General features: G+C 34.7%; 1 protein-coding gene across 1 annotated transcript in view; it reads left to right on the top strand.

Moving 5' to 3' along the window:
* LOC134531262 (uncharacterized) overlaps nucleotides 1-19,455 on the top strand; it is a 140,894-nt gene extending 121,439 nt beyond the window's left edge. The window contains exons 11-17 of the mRNA XM_063366953.1: nucleotides 2,326-2,450; nucleotides 3,744-3,925; nucleotides 7,285-7,449; nucleotides 11,299-11,458; nucleotides 14,397-14,528; nucleotides 15,767-15,911; nucleotides 16,836-19,455. Coding sequence (XP_063223023.1) covers nucleotides 2,326-2,450; nucleotides 3,744-3,925; nucleotides 7,285-7,449; nucleotides 11,299-11,458; nucleotides 14,397-14,528; nucleotides 15,767-15,911; nucleotides 16,836-17,010 — 1,084 coding nt within the window. The 3' untranslated portion in view covers nucleotides 17,011-19,455. The remainder of the gene's footprint in view (nucleotides 1-2,325; nucleotides 2,451-3,743; nucleotides 3,926-7,284; nucleotides 7,450-11,298; nucleotides 11,459-14,396; nucleotides 14,529-15,766; nucleotides 15,912-16,835) is intronic.
* Nucleotides 19,456-19,764: the final 309 nt, after the last annotated feature.

Raw genomic sequence — 19,764 nt, 5'->3', positions numbered from 1 at the left:
TGTTTTCTTACCCACGAGCATATGCATAATTTAATTTCGGCAGGGATTGTGAGGGATGAGGGCAGGGGGTAGAACCTCTTAGCCTGCTGCTTGCTTACAATTTCTTTCCTTTGGTTGGTGGGCATGATACTTTTTTTTTAGGATTTGGGGGAGGGGGGATATGTATCCTCACTACCTCCCTCCCCACGTATATCCCTGCTTTTGCCACAGTTGCTGATTATGACTTTATAAAATATCATTCAACTGTTTATGTTAATTTTTCTGTAGTTTTCTCATTCAAACTATATTAACATGAAAAATAAGCTATTCTGACATGCTGTGATCCAGATGCAGGGGTGGATTCAGAGCCGGCAAGTCGGGCATCGCAACTAGCATGGTCCCTCACCGGCCCTGTTATCGACGACGCACATGTCATGTCAAATGTTTGTCATTAAATTTAAGATCACCATAAGAATAGAAAAAATTCCTAATGATAAATTATCAAAACTATATTTACATTAAATTTACAGGAAGGCTTAAAAAATCTATTTTAGAGAAAATTATTTAAATTTTCATGATGAGGGTCCCCGAACATCATATCTCCCAGGCCCCTCAGTAATAATCCTCTCCAAAATATTTGGGCCCCGAAAAGTCTACGACGATCACTGTCTGAATATGCCGTATTAGAGAGCCTTAACTGTATATTTAATTATTTTTGTTATAGGAAACACAATATGTGAATGTGGGTACCTAGTATCATGACAAAACACACACAGAGACTAAAAGAAAGAATTAAAAAAAAAAGTTTTCAAAAGTTCTCTGGTGATCGTGGATGAATTATTTTTATGACAATCCATCTGCTTTCTCCTGGTCAAGCCTTTACATGATTGCTTATGAATGATGTGGAAGTTGGCAAGTGTGACTCCAAAAGGGGCGCACTAGGGACAATAGCCCGTCTCGAGTCCAAATGTTATTTTTTATTATAATTGATGTGTGAACATGTTAGCTCTCGGTATACAGTATTTGGTAGGAGTAACTTCATGAAAATGGAACGGAAGGTGAAGAACGGAAAATGTGGAACAAAGATAGCGTCCTAACATGTAGACACATAAATGTGTATATAGTGACTTTCGTCTTCATAAGGGTACATACCAAAAGTATTGATGTGCCGAATGAAACTTTATATTACCCTGCAATATATTTGGTAAATTAAAATATTCATAGTAAAAAGTAATCCTATGTTTTAAGATACGTTAAGAAAACTGGAATTACAATGTTAATAATTCACAGTCTCCTTCATTAGCCCAAATTTTTTCGATAGACTAGTGGTAGAACATGCCGTAAGGGGTAATTTTTGAGTTGGTTCAAACCTCGTCACTGTTAAAAACTTTTTTGAACCTATTTTTCAACGGATTAGGTACTATATTATACAAATTGTGCTTTAAGCGAATATATATGAAAACATTTTATTTATCTTACTGCTATAATATTATTAAATCATAGCTCAGTCCAATGAATGATTATTTCGTACTAAATAGTCAAATATACTTTATTTTTACTTAAAATTAAATTAACTACGTTTAATGAATGAATTTGCATAAGTATTAAAAAGTCAAAATTTAAAATAGAACAACTACCCTTTAATACTTTGTTATAATTTATAATCATATTAAATGTGCAGAAACATTATAGTATTAACTGTTTAATGAATTTTAACCTCATAAGCAGTATTTTAATAAAATCCCTTGTCAAAAATCAGGTATTTAAAAAAAGAATTTCTTTTATCGAAGCCAATTTATTATGTAGTTTAACCTTTCGCTCTGCAAATTAAATTATTTGATAGTCAACGTAGCTGCTCTGGCAGCGAATTTTAGCAGCGGGGGTGAGTAACTACATGTGATTCACAACCAGAAATTTAGTTTAAAACTTTAATTTGCATATTTATCACGCTTTGCATTGTTTTAAAGATTTATACGTTAAATTTTGTGTCCCAAGTTTTGTATTATAAGTTCATTTGCCACGTTTACACATCACTGGTGAGTAACGAAAGACTCTCTCACATTTTTTATGTTATATTTATGTTAACTAAAATACTAAATTCGTGTGTTAAACTTTGCTTTCACTATTAAAGTTCAGTAGTTCAGACCATAAATTTAATACTCCAAGCCTACCTCTGTCTTATTTCAGGCTGAGTTTTGCAATTGCATCCTTTCTTTGTATGATAGCTCATCGTGGATGATGGTATAATGTTACGATCATAATAATAAATAGACAAGTTAAATACACTAACTCATAGAAATTGCATAGTATTTTTATGCTAACAAAATTAATCATTATTGTTTGCAGATTCTTACAGCAACAGACATTTGTGTCATCCAGCAACGTGATGAGCTTGGTTCTGAGGCGGAATGCAGGACACCGCAACACAACTGGAGAAGAATTTGTTGATGGAGCTTACCTTTTCCATGATGGTACATTTTCTTCCATATTGTGCACTATGCTTCAACAAAACTATGTATGCAATTATATTTATAATATATTTTAAATCATATATCATTTTCATAATAAAACATTATAAACGTATGAAAATGAAACACAATTATACACAAACAAAAACTGTGTTGAAAACTATTAGGTACAAAAAAATCAAGTTTTATCTTTAAAACATTTACCATTCAGTTGGAACCATTTTTATTCTATGGACTCGAAAAATCAATTCTGAATTCTAGTCAAGTATTTTCCTTCAGTGGAGATGGCAATGAAATATGAAACTGCTGTCCTCATATGGCATCAGTTGGAGTGGGAGTAAGGCAACATATATTTAGTTGCATATTGTGCAGCTGTTGAGAGGAGAAACTCCCAAAAGACGATAACAAAATGTTTAGATTATCTAGACTGTACTGTAACCACACATGGCATAGACAGAAACAAGATTTTAATGATATATTTTTGGTCCAATTTCATTTATAAAAAAGGGGATTTCAGTGTTATTGTTTTTATTTTTATAAGAGCTGTTTTGTGACACTCCACCAAAATAATGCTAAAAATTATGTGCTGCATTTTTATGAAAAAAAAGGGGGTTGTCTGTAAAGTCGGTTTACGGAATATAATTTTACGTGATTACGTGAGTGGAAGAGAGATAGATGCGTCACAAGCCGAACGCTTAGGCCAATCGTGCCTCTCTATCGCTTGTTCCGCGCTCTCGCTTGCACGCTCGGCTCAGCCGGAATGTGACAATGAGTCATGCTTTTTCGTACGTGCAGCCGGAGTTCATCGATTTATAAGACGTTATCACGTCAAAAATAATTTTAAATAAATTGTTTTAAAATAAATACATTAAGAACAATAAAAATAAACTATCGAGCATTTGTGGTTCAAAAGTAATTCAATAAGAGATGAACACTAAAACAAATTAAATACATTTTTTTTTTATCCACGCACTTTAGTACAATTTTTTTGTCCGAATACGACATTCCTCTAATTTCAAATATTAAAAGATTACTTTTTTTTAATTATTTGAATTAAATTTTGGTTAAATGCTACTTCATTCCATGATATAATTTGCATTTTCCGTGCAACATGGTGTACTAACTTGCATTTCAGTGTTATGCTGTGTTTTAGCATGTTTCTGTGTTAATTCAGTTTCATTGCTGAGCAGCATATAATCTTATCCCTTGACATAGATTGACAGCAATGTTAATTTCAACACTTGAAGGAAGGGATGGATCCTGTTCATCAGTGAGGTCTGTATGTATCTGTTCTAGAGCAAGTGGATGGTACCTTGCAGCCAGCCACGCTGTGCGACGTCAACTACTACGGCCTGAGCGGCCCCAAGGAGGGGCGCATCTCCAACCCTGGGGCACAGCACTTGTTCTGGAACATTGAGGGGCCCTTGCGGTGCACCCAGAGGTTCATCACGGCTGCCAACCAGAGCATCACCATTTCGGTACGTCCCGCGTGGGTTCCGTATCAGTCGACCAAGAGTTTTTACGTATCGAAGGTTCCTGCCGTGGATTCTTCTGGGGAATCCGTAAGAGGCCATCGTCGTCCAAGACACTCGTACTGTGCCTGTGTGAAGCTGGAGGATGATTGTCGGCCTTTGCAACTGCATGTCTCCGCAACACCATGTATCTTCGACTTCAAAAGAGATACCTCTAGAAGGTGTAAGGCAAGTCAAGACTGTCATATCATTATGGACCTTTGTTGAAATTTCCGGACTATCTGCCCAAAACTATTCAAATCACAATTTGTTCACATGAAAGTTATATTTCAGGTAGCTAAGTTTTGTTCCAAGTGAGATGATTAGAATGTTGAGTAAATGAGTTGCAAGATAAAATGTTTGCATTTGAGAATTGAAGTGAAATATTATCAGTAGGTTTTGGTTTGGTAAGTGAAAAATTTACTTTGCATGGGCGTAATCTTTAAAGCACTTTGTATGTCCAATTACAACAAAGACTTCAGTTGAAACTTTAACATAAAGTAGTATATTTAAGAGAATTAATAGATTATCAGCTGATTGTATAATTTTCAGTAATACTTATTCTCATAATTTACATAGAGTAAAATACTGTGTAAAATAAAAAAGGCATAATTTTTAGTGCTGTATGATATTTTAGTTAATTTAATTATATCAAGAAATTTTTTAAAAGTTGTACTATAATATAAGGCCAATATTTATTTAAAACAAAAAAAGCTCATAATAATTAAATATATGTACTACGTTGCTGAACCAACAAAGTATAAAATATCGATACACTATAAGATACCATGACTTGAAAATTCAAAATGATAATGTTTAACTGTATAAAAAATTATTTAAATTAATACATTGACACGCGAATAGTGCAAATTTACACCCAGTTCGAAAATTTAAAAAAAAAACAGTAATCAAATAGCTTTAAGGGGGTAGTACCCTAAATTATGTTGCTTATAATATTTCATATTTTTGCATATGATTTTAAATTAATTAATTTCATAACCATATTAAATTGTTTGTAAAAGATTTTTCCTAACTAAACAAATCCTTATTTAATGTTTTTTTTATGAATGTAAAGGCACAATTTTTTGTCAGTCCTAGCATCTACTGAAAGAATATCATTATGTGATATACAGTTTTGAGTTAAGCATTTGTATGTGGCCTTCATCTCAAAAACTTAATTTTTAGTACAGTATTCCTACATCACTAAAAAAATTTGGTTTTCCAAAGTTTTAAAAAAATGTTTTATTTGGTTATGGGAAAAACTATTATTATTGATTTAATGAAAGATATACTAAAAACAAAATGTTAAAAGACGAAGGCTACATACAAACGAACGGTTATCCCAAAACTGTATGCCTCATGATTTCATGTTGTCAGTATATTTTACGACTTAAAAAATATTTGCCTTAAAGTTCATAAAAAAACATTAAATAAAGTAATTTTTTGTAGGAAAATAAATCTTTCATAAAAAATTAACTAGAGTTATTTTATGAATTTATTTTAGATGCAAATACAAAAATTAGAAAAAGGCTTATAAAAAATTGGCTTTCTAAATTCACGGACACGTAACCAAGGGAATGCTGAATGAATGTGTGTGTGTGTGTGTGTATAAGAGGAGTGTATCATAGTATAAATTTTAATTGTATTTTAATATTTTTCTATTTAAAACCATATTTAATATGTTTTAGATTAGTATTAACAATATTTTTATATATTTTTTGTAAATTTTAATATTCATTTTAAAGGGTTTATGTTAGTACTAAACTTGGATGTTAAATTGGTAGATCATTCATCGGTGTACAAGAAGGCGTAGGTACATGCCTTAACTGCGCCAAACAAAAGTCGAAATAAAGTTAAAAGCACAAAATAACAGAAACAAAATGATTGAGGATGCCATGAGTAGCAGGCTCTGGAATAAATTAGACCAAGCGACAAGGCAAACAAAAAAATCTAGCTTCCTTTAAGTACAGGCTGGAAAAAAAACATATTTGTAACAGCTGCTTACCATTACCATTTCGCCGCTACCCTACTGCTTGATTCTGTTTTTTCTTTCCAGTTTCGATACTATTTGCTGTATGTTTACCTAATTACTTTCCTTTTTATGTATTGACGTCGACCAGGGCTACGCCCTCCCTTAGCCCGATGTGCCACGTCACGTCGCAACTGACCCCCCTCTCCTCCCACCACCACCCTCTATTCAAACCTCCCGCCCCGTGCGTGTGTAGGTGTGTGTGTGTGTGTTGGACGCCCGGCAAGAGGCGGTGCTAGAGTCGGTGCGACGACCCCTTTCTTTTATTAAAATAAACATAATGTATAAACCTTTTTATGTAATAAAATATCCCTAATTGTCACGCCTCAAGTTTTAGTAAGTAAGGACGGCGCAGCGCCCCATGCGGGCATCCGCAGAACTACCCGCCAATAGTTTTTAAACTTAATAAGAAATAACACCATAACTAAAGGTTGTTTATTATAAATAAGCCCGCGCACCTCGTCGACTTCATCTCTTTTGTTCACTGATCCATTAGTTTCCGTTGCATCTTTAAATACATCTAAAACCTTCTAACTTCTTCGAGACCTGCTCCAGGTGGTAGACTCTTTTGCATAAATATTTGTTTTCCGTTTACGGATATTTCGTACGAGTAATACGTGATTGACTCTCGAGGCCAGGCCACGCGGTGACCTGGTCAGCCTATAAACTGGTTATCACCCGCAATGGTGTTTTTTAGTACTTTACGTAAAACTCTTTTAACATTTTTGTAACATGCCTTGTAATAATTCGCCTGTGTAAGTTCGCTGGTAATAAAATCACTAGCTCAGAATGTGTGGTTCAGTGGTCACGTGTATAATTCTCTAAGTTCCGAGGCGTGTGGGACGCCTCAAGAGCCCACGAACACGACGCACGAGGGGGGAGATTAGCCTAGCCCCACACGGGTCACGTCACGGCCCTGAGCCGAGAGTTCGTAGCCGGGTCCACGTGCCCTTCCACGTGGTGGCGCCCAAATTACTCCGTTTCGTCCATCCGAAACCCCCCCCCTTTACGACAGTATGTCTATACTTAGTTTTTAATTACGTACTTAAAATTAGTTATGGTTGAATCTTTTGTAATAGTTAATATTCAAACATTAAGTTAAAAATTTTAATTTTGTTCTTTTAATATTTAGTCAACATCTGCTTATATCATGCTTAATTTTTTAATATTCAACTCTTTGGTGTAGTTGCAGAAAAGTGGTTTAGGTGTAAGAAAAGGCGTACCCGCCTTAACTTCGCCACCAATAAAGACGATAGATAAATAAATAATTAAATCCCCTGACGGGCGACCCCGACAGGTGACTGAGCTGGCCAGGCTCATCCCGGACCCGCACTGCCACACGCGGTGCGGAGACGGCGGCTGCCTCTGCGTCTCCAGCCAGCTGCCGCTGTCCCAGACCGACCACCTGCTGGTCCTGTCCGAGACGGGCCACACCATCGCCTGCCTGTGCGGGGACTTCCAGGTGAGGCCGCACGCCCCCCCCGGTTCCCAGGGCCGGTGCACGGTAAATTGGCGCCCTAGACGAAAAAACCCTAGTTCCTCTCCTCCCCCCCCCCCCCCACACACACACACACACAACCCGGCTGGACACCCCAAAACAAAAATTTCCTTGCCTCAAAAATACATCACGTAAGCCTAAGATTTTGTCAACAATCAAATGTAAGAAGGCTGGTGTATTTTTTTTTTTTACTTTTTTTACTTTTTACAAATCATAAACATGTCACCGTGGACTTTAAATAATTACTTGTATCAATATAAACATTTCCAAACTGTTAAAATAATCCATTTTCATCTAGTTTCAATGATCGTTAAAACATATGATATCAGCTGTTGTGTGTCGTGCTGCGCCGCCCCCAGCTACTTGGCGCCCTGGGCGGTTGCCTAGTTCGCCTGTGTGGACGCGCCGGCGCGGGGACTGAGCCGTCCGACCCGGGCGTGTGCCGAGCTCCCGCCGAGCGAGCCGACCGAAGCTCTTTTCAGTACATATGCGATTTGACCTCGCCAACAAATTAGCTATTTTTTTTTCATTTGAAGCTTCGAAACTCTTTCCAGTATTCAATTTGACTTTGCCAGGAAAATTAGTTACTCGTTTTATTTGAAGCATTGGTTGTGATGCAAAGATTCACTCTTGATATGAAGCTTCGCGTTTGTTGGAAAGCTTTTAAATACTGAAAAGCCCAAGATTCACTCATGAATTTTTTGTTGTTGTTGTTGTTGTGTCTGTTTTGCTTGAACAAAGATGTAGGTATACTTTAAAAAAAATGGCACTCTATTTGCTTTTATGAATGCTCAATATTAATATTACACATGGTTATCTTAAAATTTGTATTGAATTATGTTATATATAGGGCCCAATTGGTTAATCACTTAATTAGTTCAAATATTACAAACATTAAACAATTTTATTTTTTCACTTCAAATTGCTTCTTGTAAAATAAGTGCAACATAGCTTCGCCGAAAAATATTCACAATTCAATTTAACTTTGAAAATATTTTAAACATTCTAATTGAATTTCACTTTGCATCATTTTCACAGGCCTAGTCCAAAAACAATCAAACCTAGGGCTGTATTTAAGGTCTTCTGTAAGTCGAAGGACCCATTCATAATAAAAAAAATTAGCTCGTAATTGGAATAAAACTGAGATTCTCAATAATTAAAAATGTAACCTAATTTTGCTGTAGGTGAGATGATTTGAGTACTATGATAGTACACAGACTTTTTTTTAAATATTGAAACTTCTATTGAACCTACTGGTTATATTTAGCAGATAAATGTTACACTTCATAATAAACTCATTTTAAAATTTCTGTTCATGTAGGGGCACACACATACTATTCAAATGCTGCGTGCAGCAAGGGCTGTCCAGGGAAGCTAAGGGCCTAAGTGGAAATAATATTGTCGGGCCCCCTCCCCAATACTTAATGTACAATTTTTCAATACCCAAATTTTAAAAAAAATGTATGCATGTACTTATGTATGCACGTTAAGTTATACTTACTCGATGTGGTACAAAATTAACTTAATTTTGCATGCAAATAATTAATAGAAACAAAGTAATGAAAACACTGGAGTGATATTATGAATACAGTTGGTAAAGTATAAATTCAATCAAATTAAAAAATTTAAATAAATATTCTGGGTTCAATATTAATATAAACACATGTATAAAATTAATTATTTCATGTGGTATAATAGCGATTTTTTAAAATATTGAAAATCAATAAATATGCTGAAAGTTTACTATAATTCATTAATTTTAATTATTTATTAAATAATTATATAATAATTTATAATGCAAATAAATTACACATATGGGAAGATAACTTCACTTATATAAATACACTTGAAAATACAGGGGAAAAAAAAAGTTTTTAAACACAATTTATATCACTAATATTCACAATAAAAAAATGTTTTTAATTATATAGACCAGTATTCAATTATCAATCACCAAAGTATATCATTTAAAAGTACAATCATAATTTTAATTTGTACTTACTTTTATTTCATCCTGTGAAAGTTTTGTTACATGTTACACTTTTATTTTTTTCATAACGCGCCTAAAGAAATATAACATCACAATCTAAATACTCAACTTTACCATGGCTGTAACTTTAGCAAACTGCAGATATTACGTAACTCCCAAAGTTTCAAGTGGAATTTATTAGCAATAAACTTGTGATTTTTATCTTACTATAAGAGTAAAAAAAGCATCAAAAATTGTTTTAATTTTAAATTCCCTCCCTTTCGATGGCCCTGCATACAACCTGCCTATTGGTCAGCTCTACGCTGATTAGGGGCAGCTCACGCGCTGAGCAAACCTCATCTGAAAACAGCACTTAACATCCATGACATACATGGAAACCAAACTTAAAACCTTATCATATAAAAATGACTTTGAAAGCTTTGCTACATGCCTACTTCATCAAATAAGTACGTGCAGTGGCCTTAGGTATTCTTTTAATGTTTGAGTAGGAAAAACTTTACGTAAATTTTAATTTTATGGAATACGTAAATAAATATGAATATGAGTAGCAACAGATACACATAAATGAAATCAGTTAAGTTGAGGATAGGTGACGTGTCTAGTCTTCTATATTGCATTTCAGTTTTTGCACAAGAACTCTAGTAGATTTATTTGCTCAAATAAAGTACAATAATGTTTCAAGTCGAGTGTGCAAAAAAAATGTTTTTTTAAAACTTGTAAACATTTCAACAGATTCTCTCCTCTAGTACTTTTCATCTTCTATCCTTGTACTGATTGTTAATTTCATTTTACATTATCTATCCTTATGGATCGAACAACATAGAACTCTGAAATTGTTAGAAATATTAATTTTATGTTAACACAATGCTCTTAGGGGACTCTGAATGTTATAAATGAATACCTAATTCAGTATTCAGTGGTCAACAAGACCATTTATTTCACTTATAATAAGGTGCCTTGACTGAGCGCCTTCCTGCCATACAACCAGTTTTATAGGTAGTACGCAGCGCGTTGTCTTCACGCATGTTCAAACACAGTTCAGGGCGTACACACAGATCTGCAATAAATTTCCACAAACATTTTTTTAATATTATTTACCTATTTTGCAATTTTCTGAAACCAATAAAGAAAAGCCAGCCTCTACCATCCTTATAGCTGGCCTACTTCTCTCGCCACTTTCATTTCTTCATATCTTATTACTCCTTTATTTATCAAATCAATTATAAAAAAACTAAAAAAAAAATAGTATTCAGGCAAAAGACACAGTTAGAATGCATACATTAATTTTGTACAAAAACATAACCAGTATTTCTGAAGTAATTGTGTACTAAAAACCTCCGTCTGAAAAAAAAAAAACTTTCAGACTCAAATTACTACATTGTAAATCCCTGTTAAGAAGTTTCTCAAGGTACTTACTATCGGAGAAAATTTATTGAAAGGGTAGAATAGGTCAGGTGCTTAATTTTTTTCAAACTTATTACAGTGAAACCTCATTAATAAAAATCCTGTTAATACAAAACTCTCATTAATTATATAAAAATTATGATTAAATTTTGTAATAATTTGTTTAATACATACAAACATCATTATTTCAAAGTGAAAAAATTATGGTCCCTTCAGGGTTGTGTTATTGAGGTTTAACTGAATGCAAGACCTTTTGTCGAGAAGGATTTTCTTACGAGGATTTATTGAATCTCCGGGAAAATGAAATGACATTTCCAGGATTTTAAGTAAATTCCCAGGCTTTCCCTAACTGACACCAACTCCCCTAACTTCCCTGACTTGCCAGACTGCTCCGGTAACTCTGTGCCACTTCTCCCTAGCAAGAATGGCTGCCGGTGAGTGTGCGCAGCTGGTCGCCGGTGCGAGTCGTCTACTCCGTCGCGCACTACACCTGGACCATGAAGGGCTTCACCTTCCGGGCGGACTTCGCCTTCCACGCTGACTCCGTCTGCGGCCACCACACCCTCACCGACAGCTCCGGTAATCACCGACATTCCCGCGCCGAGTGTCTGCAATGGCCATGTCCCGAATGGTGTCCGACAGGCCCTGATTGATGATTAGTCCACAACAGCCTTCTGAAAATTGAAATGAAAAACAAACGATGAAAACAAGAACACTAAGAATAAGCAAGGTTTTTTGCAACTATTCATTTTAACACTATTTAACAATTGAGGGGCTGAGAAAAAAAACCATATAGTGATGGAATACTCATTTCTAGAAAATAGCTATTTAAGTTTAGCATTGCGCACTAAATTCTAAACTTATGTTACAAGTGTTATTATTGTTTATTACTATAAATAGACATCATACACATATTTTTCAACTCAAAAAATATTATTTAGTACATGTAAAATATTTTAATTAAGATTTTTATCGCCCTATTATCCGCGCATGCTACGAAAAAATACAGTAAGTACATACCTATATAAATCTGTATTTTATTACAAGTGAGCAAATTTGAATTCTACTGACGAGTGTATTGTGTGCAGTATACAGTAAAACGCCACAGGCCTTCTCGGAACTCACGCAGTGTCTAATGAAGTCTCTGAGTACGTACAGTACTGTATCCTTGTTATGAAGCAAGTACCAAGCACTTTTATTTTTACATTACTGAAATGTATTGTATGTTAATTATTCAGTAAAATACTAAAATTTTAGCATCATTTAAAATTTTTTACTGTTGATTGTAACTTTTACTGTACATAAATTTTTAGATTTTTAAGTTGAAATTAATGTTTCTTTTTTTGTTCCCATTTTCATTTCTTTTGCGCATTATCTGGGATGGTATACTGTACTATACAAGTTAGAGCTAAGTTAAGTGACACTCTGTACATACAACATTAAAATTACATTGTTACAAATGCTTGTGAAAGCAAACCAAACCTCTGTCTATGTTCAAACATTTATAAAAACACACTTATCGTCTACTGCCTGTGATTAGATTCACATCTCTCCATCACCCGACACTGCAATGTCTACGTCTTCACTACTTTCTTGTATGGGATTTCCTTCTTGTGCAGATGTACTAGGAATGGGTCAAAATATGCGTGGTGGACTGGAGGAATTAGAGGTTTTGTTTCTTGTAGATATTTGAATTTTGCATCTTTTGTTTCCGCTCCTTTTGGGTAGAGTTGTTCAAGTCTAATTACACCTGGCCATCCAATACATCACTTTGCATAGGTCACTCTTCAAAATGGAATATCTTCGTTAACTGTTTTCTTAAAAAGCATAACAAATGGGTTTCTTTTCTCAACACAAATCAATCTAATGGTTTGCCATGCTATTGCTTCACTACGTCATCTTCGGGTGCTGATATTTTTGTGCATCAATGGATAGAAGTTCTCTTTTGACAGTGGTGTAACTTTAAATTTTTTTCATATTTATTCTACAATGTCCATCCAGTCCGAAGGAACATAAACATTAAAGAAATTTATTGCATTTTTACCCCAAAAGCCTTATTACACGCCATGTATGTATGACCTTGTTTAAGAATTTATGATTGATTACTTCTACTGGTGTTTGACCATCATCATCCAATATTTCAGAATGTTTTTGTTGCGATTTTGACCACCACAACAGACAATATATGCTATTAGTGCTATTACATGTTTAACATCTGAAAGAACTTAACAAAAAAATTTTAACTTCGCTAATGCCATCTTGTCTCAACACTTGCATGTTTAATTTTTACTACACATGTGCCACACTTATTACACGTGTCTGTAATAGGCAGATGAAAACTTAAATCAAAACTTGTATTAAACACATTTTAGTAACATCACTCTTTTACTGGCTGATATCATAAATAACTACATCATTCACAACAGACTTCACATAACCTTTTGCAAAGTTGGACCTGCAGAAAGATACTTTTTATGGGGGTTATATTGCCTACTGTAATGACTTGTACCTTGGGAAGAGACCATTATGATTTAATATTTTCATAAGCTTTTGCTTTTATTGCTCACTTTAATTTCAGGCAACTCTTCGACATCCCTCTTTGGATGCTATCTCAGCTTTACGTTTCTCATCCGGAACAAGAGTGAATCTGTTATGTGAAATTCCAAGTGTTTTAATAAAAAAAATCTTTGTGCATGGACTGGCAAATTTGCGTGTACGTCATATAAAACAAGTTACTTTTTATTATTACTTTCAACATTATTTTATTATAATGTACATACACCTTAACTTCACTCATATTATTAGTAAAACCAAACACATCTTTAGATCACTCTTACCCATGTCACATGCTCTCCAGCTATTCAGTAATTAATTCCATCATGGAAAAAAATTATAAACAACACTTACGTACGGTACCTACTTTTTGTCCTAACAGAAAATGTCACTCTGCAAGTAGGTTAGGTAAATTCTGTATAGATAAGTGTCACATGGTCATCATAAAACTTGCCTGATTTTTGCCTTCTACAGATTACATACTCAGCTTATGAAACATTTTATTAACTCAATTTTTACCTGAATGTCACTTACCTGGTTTTTGTTCTGAGCCCTTCAATTGTGAAATTGACATACTTGGGATCAACAATATGATGTTTAAGGTAAATTTAAAAAATTTCTCTTTAGTGCCATTCCACTCTTCACAGTAATACCCTGTAAAGAAATGAGAAACAAACGTTGGTAGATAGTTCAACACAAGTCGGTTCGGAATCGTGTCCGATTCTTGTTATTGCGTGAAGGTGACCAAAACGCAGGTAACAACAGTGTATTTCATACAATGCACCCTAAATATTTGCCCCTGCCCTCTTCGGTGTTGACGCCCATGAGCTCACGTGGCCTGGGGTCACGTACGGCGATCAGAGGTTCAGGTAGTGAGCAACCCCTTGAGCCAGACACATGCCACCTATCATGGGCAATCAAAGCATATTTTAAATGTTGACGAGGTTGGTGAATCTGCACACAGGTGAAGTCCACTCCACGACTCTGCCTGCCACGACGACCAAACTGAACCACTTCTTCTACTTGGACTGCTCGTGGCTCCTGAATTCCAAAACAGAGCGCCAAATGACCATAGATATGGAAACTACTCAGAACCGTTAAGTATTAACGTACATGCAGGACCGTCGAGAGGGAGGGGCAGAGGTGGCAAAATACCCCAAGCCCGGGCATCAGGAGGAGCCCAGTTGAGTTTCAAAATTTTTTTAATGCAGAGTTTACCCTGAGATAGGATGACATTGCAAATATTTGTTTAATATAATTCATTGAAAACCTACAAGTTATGGATTTACAGTTTACATTTACTGTAAAGTTTACACTAAGTAATAGGAAGGGGCCCCGATAAAATAATTTTCCCCAGAGCCCTTGGTTTCTCTCGATGGCCCTGCGTACAAGTACTGCATGTGACCATGAGAGAGTGGAAAGAGAAGGAAAAATGGAGGACTCTGGTTCAACCATCATATTTCTGGGTTTCCATGGATTCTTCGAAATCTCTCTAGGCAAGTGTTGGGATGGTGCCTTTCAAAGGGCCATCGCCTATTCCTTCCCTGAATGCCTTGAATCATATTGTAGGTTTCTATCTGTCTCTAATCACGACGCTGAGGATGAGACATTTAGTCCATCCAAGAATTCTAGGAAAAAAACTAATAATGGTAACATTCGAAACATTGCAAAACAATAAATTATTTAATTTTTAATATGTAGTGACTCTTGCATGGTGTGGCTATACTTAAGGTTGGAGTTAATAATTATATACAGAATGCCTCAGAACTCAACATCAATAGTTGATAGGCCAATTAATTCCTGTTATGAATTTAAAAAATTGTCTAGTTTGTGTGTTATAGGCTTTTATTTTTTTTTTCAAAAATTTTAAATCCTCACATTGCGCTAAATTATTAGATACTGTGACTAAAATTTTTTCTTAATCGTGAATAACCCTACTACTAATGACTATTCAAAGAGAAATCAAATATACTATACTTTTTCTCTGCTCAACTTACGCAGCAAAAATTTTAAATGGAGTAATTCTGTCTATTCCTACTGAAAAAAAAAGTAATATAAAAACTTAACAAGTTATTTGCTTAAATGAGCCAACATTTCAAAAAAAATTGCTAAGTTAGCATAGTAAATTGTTTTACATTATGAATAGTCACAGTAGCAAATAGTTTGGTGCAGGGTATGGATTTTAAAACTATTGAAAAAAGTTTATAAAACCAATAACTCATTAATAACCGTAATCTATCAACTGTTCTCAACTTGACGTTGATTTCTGGGACATCCTGCATAAATATTCTTATTTTTAATGCTGTTTAACTACATTTTCGGCCTTCATTGCAGGTCCCTGCACTGCATGGAACATCAGTATTCATAGATACGACAGTGGGATAGCCAACAACATAGGTGGTCGAGTGGATAAATTCTGCTCACGATATGGAAGCAAGAAGTACTTTCTACCTTGGAAGATGAACGTTGTGCTACTCAGGTATACAAAACTTTGTAACAAATTTAACAGAAGCTTGTACTTTTAGGTAAGTTACAATACTTGAGGACGGATTATCACACCTTCAAAGTATTATTGTTAAAGCTTGGTCAGAAAATGGACTAGGTTACCTTACAGTAAAACTAAAAAGAAGAATGATTTACAAAGTTCACCAAAACATTTATCTATAACATAGAGATATTATAACTAACAGTACCATGTTTCTCAATTACCCAATAGCTACTCTTTCTCCATACAAAAAATTTTATTTTCCATTCTTCCTATCTCATAAGCTATAACATGGTTCGTACAATCAAAAATTAAGGAGTTTTATCCTTTACTTCATCATCTTCACCGCTATCAAAAGGTAGAAAACTATTTGTAATATCACAAAATCCCTCCAAAAAAAACTATGTTAAGTAGTTAATGCAAAAAAAATAATTTTGTTGGCTAGTTGAATTCTAGCAGATAAGCCCCTATTGTCCAGAATTATCTCTGGAACAAATATGTAGCTAACTAATCCAAGCAAAAGTGTTAATCTGAAATTTGTAACCATAAAACTTTATTTGAACACTAACTACATTTACTTAATAAGTTCAAAGTATGACGGTAGTACACACCTTTTTAAGTTTAAAGGTGTGATACAAAATACAAAAAAAAATATTAAAAACCATTTTTTAAGTATAAAACCTAATCACGTGGCATGAAATTCCTCAATTGTACTGTGCAAGCACAAAGCATAGTTTACTGCAAGTAAAAAAAAAAAAAAAGACCATTAAAATATTGCTTTTAACCATTACGTGCATGCTATCAGTATTTATTTAGGAGTTTTTAAGGACTATTAGTGAAATTTAAAGGCTTACGGCTATTAAGGAGATGTATGAACCTTTTATAAGGATGGGGAAAAAAATGTTCCAACTGTTCCAGATTGCAAGCAATGACGCGCATGCTGCCGGAATACACCATCCAGTGGCACTCGCAGGTGGTGTACGCCAACACGAGGATATCAGGACCCACGTCGGCACCGGCCGTCAGCAGGTCTAGCGGGGACCGCTTCACGTGGAGGTGGGCGGTGCTCTCCGCCGTGTGGCTGCTCACATAACTCGCGCTGAGAGTGGCTTCAACAGTCCGAGAGTGACGAAGCACATCTCAAGTGGCTCGAAATGAGCGACGGGTCAGCCGAGTTCAGTGTGTTTCCGGCAAGTGAATTCCCACGCAATGTGTTCACGAGTTCACGAACCACCAGGGCTAGTTTCGTTGTTGAGTTGGTGCTGTGTTGCATTTTTATAGATGCAAATCAATTTCTTCTTACTCAGTGAAAAAAAAAAAAAAAAACCTTCCCGAAACATTGCAGACTGTATTGTCTAGTAAATAAACTCCGGAAAAAAAAACACTAGATTTTCCATGTTTCGTTAACATTTGACACATATATTCAAAACAAGTTAAAAACTTCTATGTACAAACAGCTAGTGAAAATAGGTGACTAGACAATTTTACAATAGAAGTTCATCTAAAATGGTTAATTTTTCTCAACAAATATTATCATGGATTGCCGAGAAGAATGATATAGATGTCACTACAGAAACTGTTCAAAAAGGAATCCTGAAATTTAGAATATTTCTGTATTACAAGTACATATGTAATGTTTTAAATGTTTTGGCCTTCGATTGTCGGAACTTGCCAAAATGTAAAGAAGAAAGTTTATAGAGGACTGTTACTGCAGATAATGCAATCAGCTGTGACGTCACGGAAATCAGTCAACGACTGATTATGTGATTAGTTGTTACGCTTCTCCTTTAGCAAAAATTTTCTTTTGGGGATTTTGTAAAAAAAAAAAAAAACTATGAAATTATGATTGTCTTAAATTATTGTACATTTGTAAGATGATTTGTCACATCTAACCATTATAAAGTAATTTATTATTTTATACAGAAAAGCTCTTTAATCCGGGATGTTCAGGATCCACAGTTGTGCAGTATTGGCGATTTTACGTCAATATAGTTTTAAAGGGAATACAAAAAATTACTACACAGTACATTGTAATTAAAAACAAGTTGTTTTACAAAAATTCTCTAATATATCTTATCGTTCTTGAACAAATGTATGGATTCACCCGCAAAAATGTGAACACATGCAGCTTGATTAGTGCCGGATCACAGAATGTGCCGATCCCAAGAATGCCGGATTATAGACCGCAGACTGTACCTGCACGACATGTTTGATAGGTCATTATGGGGATGACTAACACATACTGTGCTTGAACCTTTATTTTGCTGGAAAGTGGACAGACAGTTCCATAGTGACGCCAGTCAATCCAATCTTTAATGGTCAGGAGCTAGGGTGGTGAAAGATACCCAATATTATTCAGGTGCATAAATCTACAAGGGTAATAATCAGCAAAACCCAGTACTCTCAAGCCTATATAATTTTATAAAATACCGCTGGGATTTCAACAACTGCGTGTGCTGACTTGAAAAACAGCACGATCAAACGCAAGGGCAACCAATAGTCACAGTCAAGCTCAGGTACAACTGATCATCATATGTACTAGCTTTCATGAAATTGTATAATGATTCATAAATTATCCACCAAGCCTGTGCATGAAATATGCAACATTTTGCCTTAAGGCTCGGTCTCACACACCAAACAATATTTTTAGTTTTTCGCCAATTGCAGAATTTTATGAAGAAAAAGTATAAAAATGAGTTCACAGAAGTAATTTTGTACATATTATCCAGCTGAGAACTGGAAAAACTGGAAAATTAGCTTCTCGTCAGTGGATACAGTGCACTTAGTCAGGCAACAATTTTAAGGGGGATTAAGCACCTCCATCTTGCAATTTCAAATATTTTAATACCACTTGTAATAAAGCTTCCGTGCTAAATTTTTTGGTCTGACATGGCATAGGTCTTAGCTTTGACTACTTGTTGAAGTCAACACTTGTGAACTGGTGAGATCATGATAGTTGCAGTCGCCCACACGAAATAATAAGTTGTTTCCTCGTGACGCTTGCAGACTAGAGCCTGTTAGCAAATATGTGGTTGCAACAAGGTATAGAAGGTCTGGATGATACGATTTATGCCTTGACAGTCCAAACAATTAGGATAAATAGTTCAAAATTATAATTATAGAAAAAATATGGAAAAATCCAAGATGGCAGGACCTAATCTCCCTTAATTGTAAATATTTGCCTGAATTATTACAAATAGCTAGGGACAAGACTTTGTGGTTTAATTTTTAGTCATTATTTTAAAACAGGAGATTTCCATGTAATGTTTTTATACATTGTCTTTAGTCATAAAATAGTGTATTATTCAACAAATATGAAACTAAAATATTTCTTAGTACTTATTTTACGAAAAAAGTCTCTTTTTGACCGACACATGATGCACTTATACAGTAAAATCATAATTAATAAGCATGTCTAGAACAGAAATACTCAGAAAAATAAATATGCAGATATATGTGTTTGAAAAATGTGCCAAATTCATTAATGTAAAAATGTGTAATTGATAAGAGATGCATGATGAAAGAATGTAATGTTATTTTTTTCCGATCACTTTAGTTCTTACATTTTCATACAAAATTCATGCTAAATAAATTATACTCAATGAATTTACCATAGTAAAAATTAAAATTTTTGTTATCTGAGTAAAGTTTTGTCAAATTGCTGATTAATTTCATGATTTTAGTTACATTCCAGTGATAAATGGTGTATTAACTTCCAATTACCATATAATTTTGTCACTACAAATAGCAGATGACAACAACTTAAATTGGGCAGCAAGATCTGCAATAGAGAACTAACTGCAAAGCTTATATATATATATACACACACACACACACACATACATAT

This window comes from Bacillus rossius, chromosome 3 (genome assembly GCF_032445375.1).
Source record: "Bacillus rossius redtenbacheri isolate Brsri chromosome 3, Brsri_v3, whole genome shotgun sequence".
Taxonomy (NCBI): domain Eukaryota; kingdom Metazoa; phylum Arthropoda; class Insecta; order Phasmatodea; family Bacillidae; genus Bacillus; species Bacillus rossius.
The sequence above is the reverse complement of the archived record's forward strand: the minus strand, read 5'-3'. Positions and strand labels throughout refer to the sequence as shown.